At 34.8% G+C, this 18,667-nt stretch overlaps 1 protein-coding gene across 1 annotated transcript; it reads left to right on the plus strand.

Moving 5' to 3' along the window:
* The first annotated feature begins 13,521 nt into the window (after positions 1-13,521).
* Positions 13,522-18,121, plus strand: LOC105117276 (importin subunit alpha-1-like). Its single transcript, XM_011014884.1, has 11 exons — positions 13,522-13,888; positions 14,031-14,127; positions 14,225-14,316; positions 14,418-14,549; positions 14,662-14,847; positions 14,930-15,093; positions 15,188-15,266; positions 16,477-16,605; positions 16,833-16,960; positions 17,067-17,442; positions 17,628-18,121. Exons 1-10 carry the CDS (start codon positions 13,676-13,678, stop codon positions 17,434-17,436), a joined length of 1,590 nt encoding a protein of 529 aa, XP_011013186.1. The 5' UTR covers positions 13,522-13,675; the 3' UTR covers positions 17,437-17,442; positions 17,628-18,121.
* The last annotated feature ends 546 nt before the right edge of the window (positions 18,122-18,667 follow it).

Genomic DNA, 18,667 nt, shown 5'->3' on the forward strand with positions numbered 1-18,667 from the left:
CTTATTATTCAACTAGAAACACACACAAAGGAGGTTCCATTTGAATTATAAATTTTTAAGATGATTACGTTAGTTATCTTTGTTATTACCCAATTTTTGACCCACCTTTTTGATAAAATTTTTGAAAAATCCAAAAAATAGTGAAAAACAACAAAAATCCAAAAAATATATTTTTTAACATATTTGCATTATTTTTAACATTTTCAACATCGTCTAAAAATAATTTAAAATTTTTAAAGATCTTTGGAACGTGTTCGACTTTTAACGCGTTATATTTTAAAATCACCAATTTTCCTCATTTTGAGTCAATGCTAATAAGAAAAATCCAAAAAAAAATCAAATTTACAAAAAAAGAACGAAGTTGAGGGACCAAGTTTGGAAACCTAACTATATTTTTACTTATAAATACTGGTATTCTCAGCACACACAAGAGAGGGGGTAATTTTGAAACATTAGAGAAAAACACATAAAAAAACCTAACCCTAAATCCATCACTTTCAAAGCTAGCAACACGCCCTCCTCCCACTGACCATTTTTTTTTCTCACCGAGACTGTCCACATTTCCCTTTACCCAACACCATTTCCTTCTCCCTCAGCCCAAACCAGTCGCCCCCTTTCACCAAGCTCCCCTCTCCCAGCCAACAAAAAAGCCACCGTTCCCCAGGGTCCTTGGTTATTGTTTTTAGAACAAAGCCAAGGACCCCTGCCATTTTAGCTCTCCATTGTCTCCCTTGAACTCGAAAGAAACCCCCTGTTGGCACCGAAGGCTTCCCCTCAGCGGCATCTTCTTCTCCTTCTCCGTCAATGCTGGCCTCCACCTGACACTTTTGATGCACAATCACCACACAGCAGCAGTCGATCCCCTCTACCACCAGCTTAGGAGATGCCATCCTCACCTTGCCAGCAGAAATCCCCTTCATAGCCTCCTCCCACCAAAGAACCCAATGATGTTCGACAACAGTAGTGCCCACAGACACCGTCCCCTTCCTCATCCACTAGCTCTCCTTTGCACAGACTGGCCTCTAGCGCTTGTTCTATGGCCATCGCCAGATCTACCAAGAGGAGCGAAAACCATCAATGTCTGGACCCGAGCGGTGACACCCACAACTCTACTACCACCTAAAATAGAGAAGAATGAGAAAGCAAAGGAAAAGAACCGATATGTAGAGAGAGGTAGATCTGAAAAGGAGAAGAATAGAAAAAGAAGCATATCTATAAAGGAAAGAAAAGCTAAAATCAACTCCCATTTGTTGTATTTTTTTGGGATTTACAGGTGATAGGGATCCTCGCCACTAGCAGGGGAGGGACGAGAAGAAGAAAGCAGGCTAGACTCCCTTGTTTCCTATGTTATCTAACGGCGGCACGTGGATCCACACTGTTCCGGTAGCACCAAAAGTCTGTATGACACTATTCCGAGTTGTTTTGGTTTATTTTGTAATTCTCAAATTGTTTAATGTAATATTTGTTTAGTTTGAGTTTTTATAATTTGTATTTTGTAAATGTGGATGGAAAAAAAAAGAAAAAGAAACGGCAAAAAAAAACATATATAGTAAAAGTGAATTTGTGTGCTTTGATTTTTTTTATTTATTTCTGGATTTTTTTTTACATGATAAAATGGCAAAGGTAAAAGAAGAATTTAATATTTTGGCTCGCTCATAATAAAGAATTACAAACTTACATATAAGTTGTAGTTCTAATATTCGATGAAAAGATAAAATTTTTAAAACTTCTTTAACACATTAAAGCCACAAAGCAGCTTACCTCAGGTAAGGTGCACTAGGGGTGTTAATACCTTATCTAACTACAACCAGTCTCTTATTCATGAATCTTTGACAAGACCAGTACATTCGGGTTTTCTAGTAGCCCTCAATTAAATATTAGGTAGCGACTCCAACGAACCAATCAAAGCATAGACAAAATGAAAAAATTGTCAGTCGGCGCCGTACGGGTGATGTACGACAGATTGGCGACTCCACTAGGAAAGATATTGTTTATAACAATATTGGACTAAGATTTGTGTATATAATGTTTTTAAATTTTTTACATTTTTATCTTGTTTTATTTTTGTTTATTCATACATTTTGTAGAATTGTCTCATACATCACATGTTTTTATTTTTGAAAGCACACACAAGTTTTTAGGTTAAGTGGGGGATTAACGATCTGTCCTATAACTATTAGTTAGGGTTCAGATGCATGAAACACTCAACTCATATATGAGTGCCTGCTTGGTAATGGTGGGTATACGTATCTTAACCATTCCTCGTAATGCCCCTATACTATCTTGACAAAGATCATCATTGCACACATATGAGACCCTTTTGAGACCAAGTAAAAAACCTACCCATATTTATATAATGAATAGAACTTGTCCTTAAGTTGTATGTGCTATCGTTATTTACATTAAGACAAACCTTTCTTGAAGCATCTTTAACTTAAGACTTGTGGATGACCCAATAACCGTCACTTAGAAAATTTTCATTCTAGAGTTTGGGCAAGAATCATGATTTTTCTTTCATCATACAAAAGTTATGATCATATGCCATGACACGACAAAAAGATTGATGTCTTCTCCCAAGTGCAGGAGTGTCGAAGTAATAAATAACCTGGCAAGACCGGGGTCGAACCATAGGGAGGTTAATTGTATAAATTATAGATGACAACAACAACAATAGTAGTAGTAGTAGTAGTAGTATTAATAATAATAATAATAATAATAAAGAAAAAGAAGGAGAAGAAAAAGAAGATGATGATGAACTTTGAGATGGAATATTAATGTAAGGATTAAACAATGATAATAACAAATGTCAAGGTTAGAGGTTTCACTAATGGTATGTCAAACAAGTATAGTATAAACTCTTATTATTTAATTGGAAACCACACACAAAAGAGGTTCCAATTAGATTATAAATTGTTAACATGATTACATTAGTCATCTTATTCAATTAATGCTAATACTTGTAAATCTCATCAAGCATTCATGATTATAACTTATGTTAACAACAAATCAAGTTCCTTTCATAGCTCAGGTGTCGGTTATACCATACAGTATGGGCTATGAAAGTGCCAAACATTTGTTATACCAAGTGTTATACAACATAAATCAAGATTAGTCATTTAACAAGCAAAGTATTAAAGAGTGAACAAGATAACAAATACAAAACATGTTAGTATCAAACATAAAAGTTCAAAGAGATAATAATGAAAGCAAAGCATAAACATTATAAACAATACAAAGAGAGAAAGCAAGAGCATGATCTTGATTTGGAAACCAAGATGCCTAAATGCATGGCAAATGCCTCCTTTTATAGGCCAAAATTGGGAACTATTGATTTGATGACTAATTGATGAGTGGGTGACCAACTCTTGACTTGGTGACAATCCTTATCTTCTCTTGTCTGCCCAAAACATCATTGCTAACGTCAAAATTGGAGCCTTTTTAAGACATGAAAGTTGTAGGAAATTATCTCAGCTTTCTTGTGTAAAACATTCAGATCATTTCGACTTCTAGAACTCTAGATAAGGGCCAAATACTAAACAGTGCTCGAGCTGGAGGATAGATTCAGACTTCTTTGTTGTTGCTCCAATTTGAACTTGGAAATGGCCTTTTTAAGTCTTGGGCTTTATATGAAAGTTGTAGGCCTATGTCTTACCTTTCCATCCATATAAAGTAGATCAAAATCTGAGATCTACAGCTCTAAATATGACTCAATTATTGAACAGTGTTCCGGTTTGGATTGCACCGACATCTCTTTTCTAGGTTTGGCCATCTCTTTGTCCTTTAATTTCAATTCTTAAATTCATCAATCAATCCTTTTATTTATGTGATAGGCCTGCATTTAAAATAAATATTTATCATAAATTAAAGGTATCTTATATTATTAGATACGTTATTATAAAACATGCTTTAGTTAAGGAGTTATTGATACTCCAAGTGCAAAATAATGATATAAAATCTTAATAAAAATGCACTTTTAAGTACTAATCATGCCACCCCTCAAAGGATGAGTTCATCATATAGATTACATGCTCATACATTTATCATGCATGAACCGGGATGAAAAGTTGATTCCCACACCCGAGGTCTACTATACTTGACTGAGAAAAGTTGGGAAATAAGGAATGAGGTTTGATAAAAAGGTCATTGTCTAAAGGAATTTGAGAGCATCAAATGGGAAGTAGCTAGACTTTTTGATCGCCTTGAACAAGTGCTAAATTTCAAGAGTGGAAAGGGAATGTCTGCACAACCTCCTATAGAAGCACTGTTAGTCCATGTCCCACACAAGGAAAACATCATTGACTTTTCTTCTTAGCACTCCACCAGTAGAGGCCATAAACAATAAAGTGGCACTACCTCTACTTCATTTCAGTCATGAACAGCAATAACGCCTTCAGTAATCAATAAAAGGCAATCTCCTTTTTGGTTTAGCTACATTATTAATTGTTCACTGACTCCATATCTTTCAATAGCTCTTAATAGTTGTTAGCCTTTCACGCCATGAGCAAAAGCCTCCTTTCTGGCCACATCTGCTGTGAACTCCATTCCAGTCCAACAACATAGGATGTTGGTATGGAAAATATGACTTGACGTTGAACTTTAATGTAGTTGAGCTCTCTCAACAGAGATCTATTTATGGATCTACCAGTGGGGAATTCAAAAAGGAACGTAGTGGTTTCAGATCATCTATAATTTTCTCCTACCATTGTCAGTGTTAAAACACAGAAATAAAGAGAAAAGACATGCCTTGATTGAAAAACATGAAGAATATTGAAACTTCAATAGAGTAGAACTCCTTTTATTGGTGCTTGTTTATTGCACCACCAGTAAGGAATCAAAAAAGGAGACATAAGAGTTTCAGAGTCATCAGTTTCTCTTCTAGTAGAGACAATGCATGATTCCACATGTTGGCAGCGGCAGTGCTGCGCGCTACTAAGCATACCTAAAAACCTTGAAAGGTTTCCACCAATCTTCAAACAACCACAACAAGCATAAAAGATTGGCATGCGATTGCGAGGATTGCTAAATGAGCTGAACAAGTTATAATGATAGGAAAGATTAAAGGTTCTGCCATAGATTCCAGAACATTGATGAGAGATGAATTGGAAGATAACTCTGAAGGTGGAAAATGTTATTTATATGGTCTAGCCATGTCTCATTGTAGCATTAACTACTCAAATATCTTTGCCAATATTGATATACCTCGGCCACTTAAGTTTGTCTACTAACATTTGTCAAACACCAGACTTGTCGTCCTAACTCCATCAAATCCCATGCAACCACTATTTCCTAGGTGGTATAATCTAGACAAGAGATGTGAATATCATGGTGGGTTTCCTCGATGATTCATTTGAAAAGTTGAAAAAAAATTCAAGAATAGAGACCGGATGATGGTGAGCAAGAAGCAAGTTGAGTTTGTGAAAGATGATGTCATCAATCATATTATTACCAGAACATCCTTAGATTGATAAAAGATAGAAAATGCTTGACCAAGCATAAATATTGCCAGAAAAGCTAATCCAAAAATGGTGTTGAATTGTCAATCATTTTGTTGCGAAGTTTTGCCCTTCTATAATTTGTTTTGGGGTACATCTCATCTTTTAACGAAACATATCTTTCATTTGTCTTCCTGTTGTTTTGAAATCAAGAGATGCTTCTTTCAAAGAGTATTTTGACAAAATATTTTGATCAAACTCCAATATATAAAATTTAGTTTAGTTAATCCTGAAAGATTAAAAGCATTTTGATTGCAGAAATGACTCGATATTTATTAAAATGGCAAGATAAACAATATGAGGTGACCAAATAATTTTAAACTCACACATGAAATTGAACCACACACCATGTAGTTAAATTTTAGCAGTATGCATAATGACAAGTAATGGATTCAATAGTTATGGACTCGCGAATCATAATTCTTACAAGTCCAAATCATTACACTAGATGAGGTCAAAATTTATCGGTTCTAACCGACCTTGCTTGAAATGAGAAAAGACCATCTTTGATATCCCATCACTTTCTAAAGATATTTATCCTTTGCAAACTCATTTTGAGCTTGATATAATATTTCTTTTTAAAAGAAACTCTAACTAGGATCACACCCTACACTGGGGGCAAATAAGAGATATTTTAAAGACATTGATAGAATCAATGTATAAAAGAAAGGCTTAGAACAAAAGTCTAATAATTAAGAGAGGGCTAAAAGAAAGAAATCATAGATTAGGGGCATGTAAGAAAACTTTAAGGAAGGCTATGAGAAAAAAAGAGAGTGGAAATTTCCAACACTTAAAGGCAAGTTAAAGATTAAGAAAGGAGAATGCCTATCAAGCTTAGGAAGGGCAAAAGAAGTTTCAATCAAAGAAAGAGACAACAAACGCCAAAAGTTAATAAAAAAATAATATATACCGAGTTACATTGTCTTTTGGTATTAATGATAAAGCCCCTAATGACTAGATCGGTTATTCATCAAGGAAGAAGTTGGATTTGCTTTATGACCTATGTTAAGAGAATTCTGATCTTTTGAGGTTAACAAGGTTATATGTCACTTTCTCTACAAAGACAATAAGAGAAAGAGAGTCGATGAATAGTTGATGTTGATCCTAGATCCTTGAAACCTTCAAACACCTTTTGAGCCTCTGAATTTCCCTTTCCTTCATAGCCATAAACTATACCCTGCATTACGTGCTTTTAAAAGTCCTTTTCGATCAAGTAAGCAATTTGAACTAATAAATGGCATTCTCAAAATTGGAAGAGCTTTTCTATAAAGATCGTGACTTCATGAATTAAGCTACTAGTTATTATGCATGTTGATAAAATAAATGCTAAGAAAAGAAACAAACTTTCTTAATAAAGCCTGAGAATCTTGTTTTTAAAATTCATAAAAATATCACCTCGTCACAGACCATCAAAAAGATATACACCAAAATTAGATTTAAAATGGATACAAAGAACCATGAAAAAAAAAGCCATTTTAATCTTGCAACAGGTCAATTTTTGTTTTCAAAATACAAGACAATCAAAAGATTGCATTAAATGAGTTGTGTTAGGTCTTTGACCAAAAAGCTTGATTTTTTAAAAGATCTTTTCCAAAACTGATATCTCTCTGATTTCATTTCAACAATTAGACTTGAATAGACATGACCTTTGAAATATGAGATTTGATTCCAAAATAAGAAAGATTGTCAAACAAAGAAGAACATTGATTGAGTTTGCGAAATCCTTAACAGAAATGACATCAACTCTTTTCAACACTCCTTGAAAAGTTAAGATAGCTTAGGGCAATACAATGGACTTCGAGAAGGAAAACAAACAGTATTCATATCAGCTATAGGGCAAAGAAAGATGATTAAATAAATAATCAGTGAATGGAGGATAATGTGGTTCAAAGAAAGATAATCAATGAAAGAATACATTCAGATCACACTAGGGACAATATTGTTCAAAAACATTCCATGATTTAGTGAACTCCGGCAGCAATTGAAAACAACGCTGCACTTGAGGGACAACCTCGTATCTTCATCTTGGGGTTATCCTTTGAAACATGGCTATGATAGATGTTTAACGTATAATTATATTTGAAAGAATGTTAGAAAGATGCACACCACCAAGCTTGATTATGGGACCATCAATTTTGGAGCTTAGAGGTGCACTTCATCGCATGAATATAGGTGATAAAATGAACATCATTGTTGATGCCAATACATTTCCTTTCACAATCTGATTTGATAAGATGAGAGAAATCTATGGAGAAAAACATTGAGCTTACAACAATAAGCCTTGCACTATAAGCTATAAGATACATGTTTGGATGACTAGATAGTTTCCAAGAAAACTAGTGATAACATATACTTGAAGAGTATTGTTTCAGTCTGAGGCAAGTTTATGACTTATTGACAATCTTGATGGGTGTTGGCATGATGCGCACAATCAATGAGAGAACAATTCTCAGGATAATCTAGAAGATGAATGATCAGTTAAGCTTATTTATGATGAATCAAGCAACACCACACTTGGGGGCATAATCATGCTTGATAAACAATGAGAGGAGTAATCATCGTAGACAGCCCAGGATAGGCATGACACTTATAGCTGAGTGGATGGTTAGCACATGGATAAGCCGGTAAATCAAAAGGACAAAGAAGACTTTGGAATACAAACAAAAGCACCTTATGGCAATGAAACATCAAAGAAGAGGGACCTGTATTTCAAATTGGGTAAGGATGCATGTGTGTCATCTAACCTTAAAGCTTTGCACACATATTTTTTATTCATTATAGGAAAATCTTCAAAGAAGTCCAGGAAGTTAAAAAAAAAAAAAAAGAATCACTAAGCTGATAATAACAGAGAATCATGATTGTGACCCTGGAATGGGAAGAAAATGAGATAAACTGTATTATCAGGAAAATCTCAAAGAAATGAGAAGGTTAACCTTGTCATCATGAGGAGTCTTCAGGTCAACCCTACAATCAGGAAGCACCAAGTTTTCCAACCTTATTATCGAGAAAAATCTAGTTAATTTTAGTCATCAAGAAGGATAGATGTCAACCCTGCAAATAAGAAGGATAAATGTCAATCCTATAAAGCATCAAGTGAAAAGTTTGATCAAACCTTATCATTGAGAAGAAAAATAAGAACCTTATCATTAGGAAATTATTTTTTTTAAAAAAAAAAAGAGAGAGAAAGGAAGAAAGAAGCAAGTTCAAACCTTGCCAACATGAAGAACATAGATTTTGGTTCTAGTTAAAGGGGATCGCCATAAGGGATCTCAGTTTAGTACAACCACACAGATTCTGGTTTTAGATTGCTAGATGAGATCTTAGGTAAACCTAATCAAAAGGGCAGGTCGCCCTTGAAAATAGACTAGGATGAACATGTGTAGGCAAGTCGCCCATGAAAATAGACTAGGATGAACATGTGTAGGCAAGTCGCCCATGAAAATAGACCAAGGTAAGTGTGAGGGTAGATCACCCATGAAAATAGACTGTGTGAGTATGTGGGTCGGTCGCCCTTGAAAATAAACCAGGATGAACAAGTATGGGTAGGTCGCCTATGAAAATAGACTAGTATGAGTGTGAAGGCAGGTCGCCCATGAAAATAGACCATGTGAACATGTGGGCTGGTCGCCTCTGAAAATAGACCAGTATGAACATGTGTGGATAGGTCGCTTGTGAAAATAGACTAGTGTGAGTGTATGGGCAGGTCGCCTATGAAAATAGATCGTATGAACATGTGGGCCGGTAGCCCCTAAAAATAGACCAGTATGAACATATGTGGATAGGTCGCTTATGAAAATAGACTAGTGTGAGTGTATAGGCAGGTCGCTCATGAAAATAGACCGTGTGAACATGTGGGCCAGTCACCCTTGAAAATAGACCAGGATAAACATTTATGGGTAGGTTGCCCATGAAAATAGACTAGGATGAACATGTGTGGGTAGGTCGCCTGTAAAAATAGACTAGTATGAGTGTGAGGGCAAGTCGGCCATGAAAATAGATCTTATGAACATATGGTCAAGTAAGAGAGTTACAGAAATTGGTTTTAACTTACCTAGATTGAAACTTTGAAAGACTGAATATGGAAGTAAATTCACACTAGCTCCAAAATCAAGTAAGGCTCTTTCAATTTTATATTCTCCAATAAAGCAAGAAATTATAGGACAACCAAGGTCTTTATATTTCAAAGCATTATTGTTATGAAGAATAATACTTACTTGTATAGCTAAAAAGACTTTCTTTTTCACATTCAGTTTTCTCTTTACAGTGTACAGATCCTTCAAAAATTTAGCATAAGAAAGAACCTGTTTAATAGCATCTAGCAAAGGTATATTGATCCTTACCGATTTGAAAGTTTCAAAAATTTCAGAGTTGTGATTGACTTTCCTTTGTTTGGTCATGATATGAGGAAATAGAAGTGCTGGCGGGGAATCAATCTTTTGTTTGCAATTTTCAGATTCAACCCCTTCCTTACCCTCAAAGATCGGCTCGTTAACTTTCTCACAAGATTCAAGAGTGGGTTTTTTAACAACCTTACCACTATGAAGAGTAGTGATTGATTTGACTTGATCCATGTGTTGGCTTTCAAAACTACTTGCATTTGCATTGTATTGCCCCTTGGGATTTTATTATGGTTGAGATGGAAACTTACCTTTCTCTTAGAAACTGAGAGCAAATGTCAATTTTACAAGAGTTTCTTTAAAATCTGTCATGCCTTGAGCAAGTTGAGTATTAATTGTCTCTCGCTTTTCAATGAATATATGTAATGTTTCCTCAAGATTTCTTCTAGGAGGTAGAGCATAAAAAGGTGTATATCCATAAGAATTTTGAAAATTATTATATGCTTGAAATGGTGGTTATGAAGTTTATATATTGTTGTTCTCATCCTTCTAACTGAAATTTGGGTGATTTCTCCAACCATAGTTGTATATTTGTGAGTATAGGTTATGGTTGGGCCTTTAAAAACTGTTTAAAGCATAAGCTTGTTCATGAGACATTCCTTAAAAGAAGGCAAAGTTGGACAATCATTGGTTGAATGTTCATTGGTTTCACAGATTTGACACAAAATATCTTGAATAGATTTTAATTGACTACTCTTTTTTAATTCTAATGCGTCGACTTTTCTAGCTAAAGATGCAAACTTGGCTTGGAGGTCATGATCTTCTTTAAGGTTGCACATACCCCCACTAGATGTATGAGATTGAGTTTTACTCGATGCCTCATAAATACTTGCGGTGTCCTAATTTTGAGTATTTTCACCTAACAAGTCTAAGTACTTCATTGCTTCATTAGGGTCTTTATCTTCAAAAGTTTCATTGCATATCAAATTAACCAATTGCCTATCTCTTGGTGTTAACCCTTCTTGAAAATGTGAAACCAATCTCCATGTTTCAAAACTATAATGAGGGCAAGTATTAAGTAAGTCTTAATACCTATCCCAATATTGGTAAAATGTTTCTCTTGATTTTTGAGTGAAAGTGGTAATTTATCTTTTAAAAGAGTTTGCATGTGAAAAGGGAAAAACTTCTTTAAAAATTATTGTTGCATTTCATCCCATGCACGAATGGATTTAGGTCTTAAATTTTATAGCCATATTTTAGCTTTATCTTTTAATAAAAAAGAAAAAATCTTTAATCTGATAGTGTTCATACTATAATTTGAGTCATTATACGTGTTGCAGACTTCCTTAAATCTCCTTAAATGCAAGAATGGATTTTCTAAATATAAGCCATGAAAAGAAGGTAAAAGTTGAATAATGTTTGCCTTAAAATTAAAATGAGATGCATCAGGAGGGAAAACTATGCATGATGGTGCACTTGTTCTTATGGGATTCATGTGATCTCTTAGTGTTCTAACAAGGTTATTCTCATTATGAAGTGACTGGTTATCTTTTTCGACCATATTTTCTTAAAATAATGAGGATATCTTACAAAGCTTACCACTTAATATACATGATCACACTCTTATGCACATGTAGGAATAGAATAAAATAAAAAAGAAAACAAAAGAAGAAGAAGAAGAAGAAGAAAAACAAAGTTATATACAAGAAAAGTGAAAAGAGAAAATAAAATAAATACCATAATTTGTACAAGAACTTACCTCCTCGACAACGGCGCCAAAAACTTGACACGACCAAATATTAATGTCTTCTCCTAACTGCAAGAGTGTCGAAGTAATAAACAACTTGGCAAGATTGGAGTCGAACCACATGAAGGTTAATTGTATAAATTATAAAGAACAACAACAACAATAATAACAACAATGATAGTAATAATAGTAGTAGTAGTAGTAGTAGTAGTAGTGATAGTAGTGATAGTAGTAGTAGTAGTGATAGTAGTAGTAGTAGTAGTAGTAGAAGAAGAAGAAGAAGAAAAAGTTGATGAGAACTCTAAGATGAAAGATCAATGTACGAATTAAACAATAATAACAATAAATATGAAGGTTAGAGAATCCATTAATGGTATTTCAAACAAGTATAATATAAACTATTATTACTAAAATAGAAACCATACACAAAGGAGGTTCCAATCAGATTATAAATTGTTAACATGATTACATTAATTATCTTATTCAAATAATACTAATACTTGTAAATGTTGTCAAGTATTCATAATTATAACTTATGTTAATAACAAATCAAGTTCATTTCATAGCACATGTGTCAATTATACTATACAATTTGTGCTATGAAAGTGCCAAACATTTGTTGTACTAAGTGTTATAGAATATAAATCTAGATTAGTCATTTAATAAGCAAAGTATTAAAGAGTGAATAAAATAACAAATACAAATTATGTTGTATCAAACATTAAAGTTCATGTTAAGTTTACACTATACTTATTCTTACACCATTAGTGTAACCTTTTCATCTTGACATAATAAACTTAGCTAAATATAATGAAAGAGAGAAACATAAATAAATAAAATAATATCAAGAGTACGATTTTGATATAGATAAGATATTAATAAAAATAAAACTTAAGCATTACAAAACTACAAAAAGAAAATGCAAGAGTACGATTTTGATATAGAAACTAAGATGCCTAAATGCATAACAAATGCTTCCTTTTATAGGCCAAAATTAGAAACTATTGATTTAATGACTAATTGATGAGTAGGTGGCCAGATCTTGACTTGGTGACAATCCTTATCTTCTTATCTGAATAAAACGTCATTGATAAAGTCAGAATTTGAACTAGAATTTGAACCAGACTTCCACATGAAAGTTTTAGGAAATTATCTTAGCTTTCTAGAAAAAAAATTGAGGTTATTTGGACTTCTAGAATTCGAGATATAGGCTGAATAATGAACAGTGTTTGGGCTATATGATATATTCGAACTTCTACATTGTTACTAAGTTTAAGCTGTATGATAGATTCGAACTTCTATATTGTTACTAAGATTTGGACTTCATAATAGTATAATTGAGTCTTAACTTCTCATGAAAGTTTTAGGTTTATGTCTTAGCTTTTCATCTATATAAAATATATCTAAATCTGAGATTTACAACTCTAAAAACAACCTAATTACAGAACAATGTTTCAGTTTGAACTGTACTAGCATCTCTTTTTTAAGTTTAGCTCTCTTTTTGTTCTTTCAATTTCAATACTTCAACTAATCAATTAATCCTTTTATTTATGTGATAGACTTGTATTTAAGATAAACATTTACCATAAATTAAAGATATCTTATGGTATCAGACTTGTTATTATAAAATATATTTTATTTAAAGAGTTATTGATAGTTTAAGTGCAAAATAATAATATAAAATTTTGATAAAAATATACTTGTCAATGTGTGTATAATTGATTATTTATAATAAAATAATTTAACAATAATTTTATATTAAAAAAATATTTGACTTATATTTTGTTAGGTGATGGTCTAATCATAAAGAATAAAAATATATTAAAATAATAAAAAAATAAAAAATAAATTTAAAATTTAAAAAATATATTTTTTTAACTCCAATAACAAACAAAAATTAAATAATTACAACAAACCACTCCTTCCATTTTACAAGACCCTTTTCATTTTGCGAACGCTATAAATCCCACTCTATCCCTTCACTCCCAGTAATTACAAAAAAGAAAAAAAAAAATTCAGTGCATTCTTCTCCTGCTACGATCCCCAAATTGAAAAAAGAAAATAAAAATTTAGGGTTTTCAAATTACCATCAATCAACCATGTCTTTGAGACCAAGCACGAGAACCGATGTTCGCCGGAACCGATACAAAGTCGCCGTCGACGCCGATGAAGGTCGGCGGAGAAGAGAGGACAATATGGTTGAGATCCGAAAGAACAAGCGTGAAGAGAGTTTACAAAAGAAGCGACGCGAAGGTCTCCTGGCACAACAGTTCCCTTCCTCTGTTCTCTCTTCTTCTAGTATGGAAAAGAAGGTAACTTTACTATACTTTCGTGTCAATGTATATGTTGTTTTTGAACAGTGGATCTTGTCAATCGTTGAGTGTTTAATGTGATCGGATTTTGTAATTAGGGTTTCGTTGGTTTTTTCTTTTTTCTGTTTGTAAATTTTTGCAGTTAGAAAGTTTGCCTTCGATGGTGTCTGGTGTTTGGTCTGATGATAGTAATTTGCAGCTGGAAGCAACTACTCAGTTTCGAAAACTTCTTTCCATTGGTATTTTTTTTTTCTGGGTTCCTTTTGTTTTGTTAAAGTTTGCGTTTCTATTGGTAGAGGTTGTTTCTTTATTGAGTAATTGCATTGTTATTGGTAGAGAGGAGCCCTCCCATAGAGGAAGTTATACAAGCTGGGGTTGTTCCAAGATTTGTCGAGCTTCTTGTTAGGGAGGATTTCCCTCAGCTCCAGGTGTGTGTTTCTGTGATAACGCGATAATGTGTTTGTTGATTTGTTTGTAGTGGAAGGGAGTCTTAACTTTTTGTTTGAGTCATGTTTTTGTGCTTGTATAGTTTGAGGCTGCTTGGGCTCTCACAAATATTGCCTCTGGAACTTCAGAGAACACAAAGGTGGTAATTGATCATGATGCAGTTCCAATATTTGTCAAGCTTCTAGGTTCTCCCAGTGATGATGTTAGGGAGCAGGTGTGTCTTTGAATTTTTGTTACCTAGTTTGCAGGAATTGTAGTAGTATAATGTGCTAGGTATGGTTACCAAAGAGAAAAGGATTTGAATACAGTTGTTGGTGAAATTTTAGGCTGTGTGGGCATTGGGAAATGTTGCTGGTGACTCCCCTAAGTGCCGTGATCTTGTGCTCAGCCATGGAGCGTTGATTCCTCTCCTGGCACAGTTGAATGAGCACGCAAAGCTTTCAATGCTGAGGAATGCTACATGGACACTGTCAAACTTCTGCAGGGGCAAGCCACAGCCTCTGTTTGAGCAGGTTTTTGTCAGATTTCATAGTTTTTTGTCTATGGATGTTGTGAAAATTGAAGATTTTTTAACTTGTGAAATTTGTTGGGCAGGTGAGACCAGCCCTTCCTGCACTTGAACGTCTTGTTCATTCAACTGATGAAGAAGTCCTAACTGATGCTTGTTGGGCACTCTCTTATCTTTCTGATGGTACAAATGACAAAATCCAAGCTGTTATTGAGGCAGGGGTCTGTCCTCGACTTGTGGAGCTCCTCCTGTGAGTAGTGATTGGCCTGTTTAATTTCTTCTATCTCACAATCTGCAGGCAATAGATATAAAAAACCTGATTATTCTTACATGAATTGTCTCAGCCATCCTTCTCCTTCAGTGCTTGTTCCTGCCCTTCGTACAGTTGGAAATATTGTGACCGGGGACGATATGCAGACCCAGGTAAAAGCACTTCTGACTTTTTGTTTGTTCCATCCTTTATGCAACAGAAGTGCCTTTCATGTCTGCATATACTGATAACTTTTTTCCATGTGCACTGATGTGGAACATTGTAATGACATAATTTACACGATTTTTTTAATTAATAATATCAATATAGATGCTTCTGCATGATGATGGCAACCAAGATGGAAAATAAGGCCATGTTTGAGGTTTACTGTGAAGACAGAAGAAAATACAGGATGAACAAATTACACAGCTATGAAAAACAAAGATTTGAAATATAACCACGATAGAGGTTTTAATAAGATTCCATGGGCATTGCTGTTGTTAAACTTTGTCCTGTTGCCCAAGTTTGTGCCAGCTATTCCTGGATATGAGGGTTTAAAGGGAGAAAATGGAGGAGGGAAATAGCCCTTGAAACTTCTTGGGAACTTTTTTGTTAATGGAGGGAAAGAAATTTGGGCTGCAAGACCCTGTCCCTCCAAATATTAGAAATTTTTTAACCCCCTCTTTAATACTGCTTTTCGACCCCTACATCTTTTAGAAAATAATAGATACAATTCTACTTGTGTAGGTAATCCATACACCTTATCTTCTGTCTGGGTAAATAAGGCAAGATGCACTTTTCACCAACCGGTCTTCCCTTAGTCTACCCCTACTCTATCCCTCTGCTTGGCTCTATCACCTTTGTTTTTCTTCTCACCGCCTTTGTATAAAAGGTCGATCACCTGACCCTTATTTAACTCCCCCCTCTCAGTTCTTTGAAAGCTCTTCACAGTCTTTTACTCCAATCCATATATAGTGTTAGAACACACGTTATTGGTGTTTCTGCATGGTCAATATTGTCATTTAAATCATAAATTTGCTTCAAATATCCACATTTGCTCCAAATACCTAAGCAGCACAGACACGGAGCCACAAAATTAGACCCATAACAACACATGATTTATGCTAAGCAGATGCATCATCAACTATTGTTGTACTCGACCAGCATAGTTTAAAATGAAGCAGACCTGAGAAATATGATTCTCAATAGGAAAATGAAAAGGCAAGGCATGTAACAAGAAATGCTTATGTAGTAACAGCCCCCCCCCCCCCCCTTATTTTGCAACTATACTGATGATCTTGTTCTTCTTCTGCATGATGGCATCTTTTTCTTGCTTCAAATGTGGGTTTTCTTATATCTTACATTAACACCTTTCCTTCTCAGTGCATAATTAATACTGGTGCACTTCCATGCCTCCTAAGCCTGTTGACTCATAACCATAAAAAGAGCATCAAGAAAGAAGCTTGCTGGACTATCTCAAACATTACCGCAGGAAACAAAGAACAGATTCAGGTGAGCATGCATGCCTTAGGTTCATGTTTTAAAGCTTTGTTAGTGCATTACTTGTTTGAGTTGTCAATCCTCTTAGAAGTATTCTGGACTTGTCTAGTTGAGGTTCTACATTTATTTGCTGGATTTGTCTGTAATGGAATCTTTGTTAGCACTTTGTGATCTGAATTCCTTGAGATTGAAAGCTCCACGCCCTTCTGAATTTTCACCCTCTTATATAAATTATGTAGGCAGTTATTGAGGCTGGTTTAATTGGCCCGCTTGTTAATTTACTTCAAAATGCGGAGTTTGATATAAAGAAAGAAGCTGCTTGGGCAGTTTCTAATGCTACTTCTGGTGGTACTCATGAGCAAATTAAGTATGTTTTATTCTTCTTTTTATAAGCTTCTGTTATTACTTGCTTGGTGTTTGTTCTCTGGTTGTGTTGGTTGGCAGAGAAGTGATTGGCTGTTTTTGAATGACAGGTTTTTGGTCAGTCAGGGATGTATTAAACCATTATGTGATCTTCTTGTATGCCCTGATCCAAGGATTGTAACAGTATGTCTCGAAGGATTAGAGAATATTCTGAAGGTTGGGGAAGCTGAAAAGAATTTGGGGAACAGTGGAGATGTTAATTTCTATGCACAGATGATAGATGATGCTGAGGGACTAGAAAAGATTGAAAATCTACAGAGTCATGACAACAATGAGATCTATGAGAAGGCAGTCAAGATTCTCGAGACTTATTGGTTGGAAGAAGATGATGAGGCTTTGCCTTCAGGTGATGGTGCCCAGCAAGGATTTCACTTTGGTGAGAACAATGTTCAAGTTCCATCTGGTGGATTCAATTTTTAGCGGAAGGTATGTAAAATAATTCTGAGTATATTTCAATTTGTAAGGTTAGGAAGCTTGAATTGCGAATGAATTGCGAAGCTCGAGTATAATTCCTCTCATGGTTTGGCCTGGAAAACTTATGATGTTATTGATGCACAAAGTAATATTTATTTTGTTTGGAAGTCTGAATTTTGCACAATTGGTTTGCTCAGGATCTGTAGTTTGGAATGGTGAAACCCAATTCATGATTTGGGTGACAAATGTGTTGAGGTCAAGTTGGGTCTGGTCGCAGCACCTTGTGTCTGTTTACAGTCTGCTCTAGAGTCTGGTCAAAGAGGTGCATAGCAACAGGTCAGTCTATACTACAGCGTCCAATAAGAACGGGGCTGGGAAGGTACAGTAGCAACAATGTTACCTGGTCAGCCATGCTTGATATTTTTTGCCTTCAACTATGGAGCAGCATGGAGAGTGTTACGAAGTCCATTGTTGCATGAGCAAGTGTCCCTGATCACTGAATGGGTGCGCTGGTGGGGGTTTTCTTTCATGCGGATTGAAGTCCTTTTTTATGATCGAGTCATATTGTACTTATATTTTTTATAGTCTATTTGGTTTCTTTGAGTGGGTGAATATGGTATTTTGATAAAACCTCATTTTCCTTGTGTATTTGAAGGAAAAAATGAATTAGCAGGCTTTTTTTTTTTATTCTTTTTTCTTTTCAGTGGGTGAATATGGTATTTTGACAAAACCACATTGCTATATTTTGATTCAAATGGCACTTTATTTTTCTTTTCATTTCTAGGTTATAAAACGGGTATGCCTATGCTTGCTAGAATGGAAATGTCATGTCCTAAACTAGGACATTGTGTGTGAATATCAAATAAGAAATGCTTTTCTGTAGATGGGCTATTCATATAGACAAAATGTTATTGTTTACACTACAGAAAGTAAAACTCATTCGAGATCCTATTTCTTTATAGTATTTAAGCAAGTCTAGAAATGGCAAGGTGCAAGCTAGAATACATGTTGAAAAACTAAACTAGGCAAAAAACCTTTTCACTAGACAATTAAGCAAGCAAGCTTCTTTTCTACGAAAAGTCTTGCTATGTTAGACTACTCTTTTCTTTATACAATGCAACAGTAAGGACACTGCATATCATTGAAAAACATTTAAGTCGTATGTCGCCAAGGGGCAAGCGGTCAAAGAAACATGCTGACACCCTAAGGGCAATGGCAGTGCTCATGCACAGCAAAG

This window comes from Populus euphratica, unplaced genomic scaffold (assembly GCF_000495115.2).
Source record: "Populus euphratica unplaced genomic scaffold, PopEup_1.0 scaffold1269.1, whole genome shotgun sequence".
Taxonomy (NCBI): Eukaryota; Viridiplantae; Streptophyta; class Magnoliopsida; order Malpighiales; family Salicaceae; genus Populus; species Populus euphratica.

What these genes read in the sequence shown, in the direction of transcription:
- LOC105117276 (XM_011014884.1), top strand. Translation starts at nt 13,676, where the DNA reads ATGTCTTTGAGACCAAGCACGAGAACCGATGTTCGCCGGAACCGATAC. An exon ending in AGGATTTCCCTCAGCTCCAG is followed by an intron (nt 14,317 to 14,417) that starts GTGTGTGTTTCT and finishes GTGCTTGTATAG; the next exon opens with TTTGAGGCTGCTTGGGCTCT. An exon ending in GGGACGATATGCAGACCCAG is followed by an intron (nt 15,267 to 16,476) that starts GTAAAAGCACTT and finishes TTTCCTTCTCAG; the next exon opens with TGCATAATTAATACTGGTGC.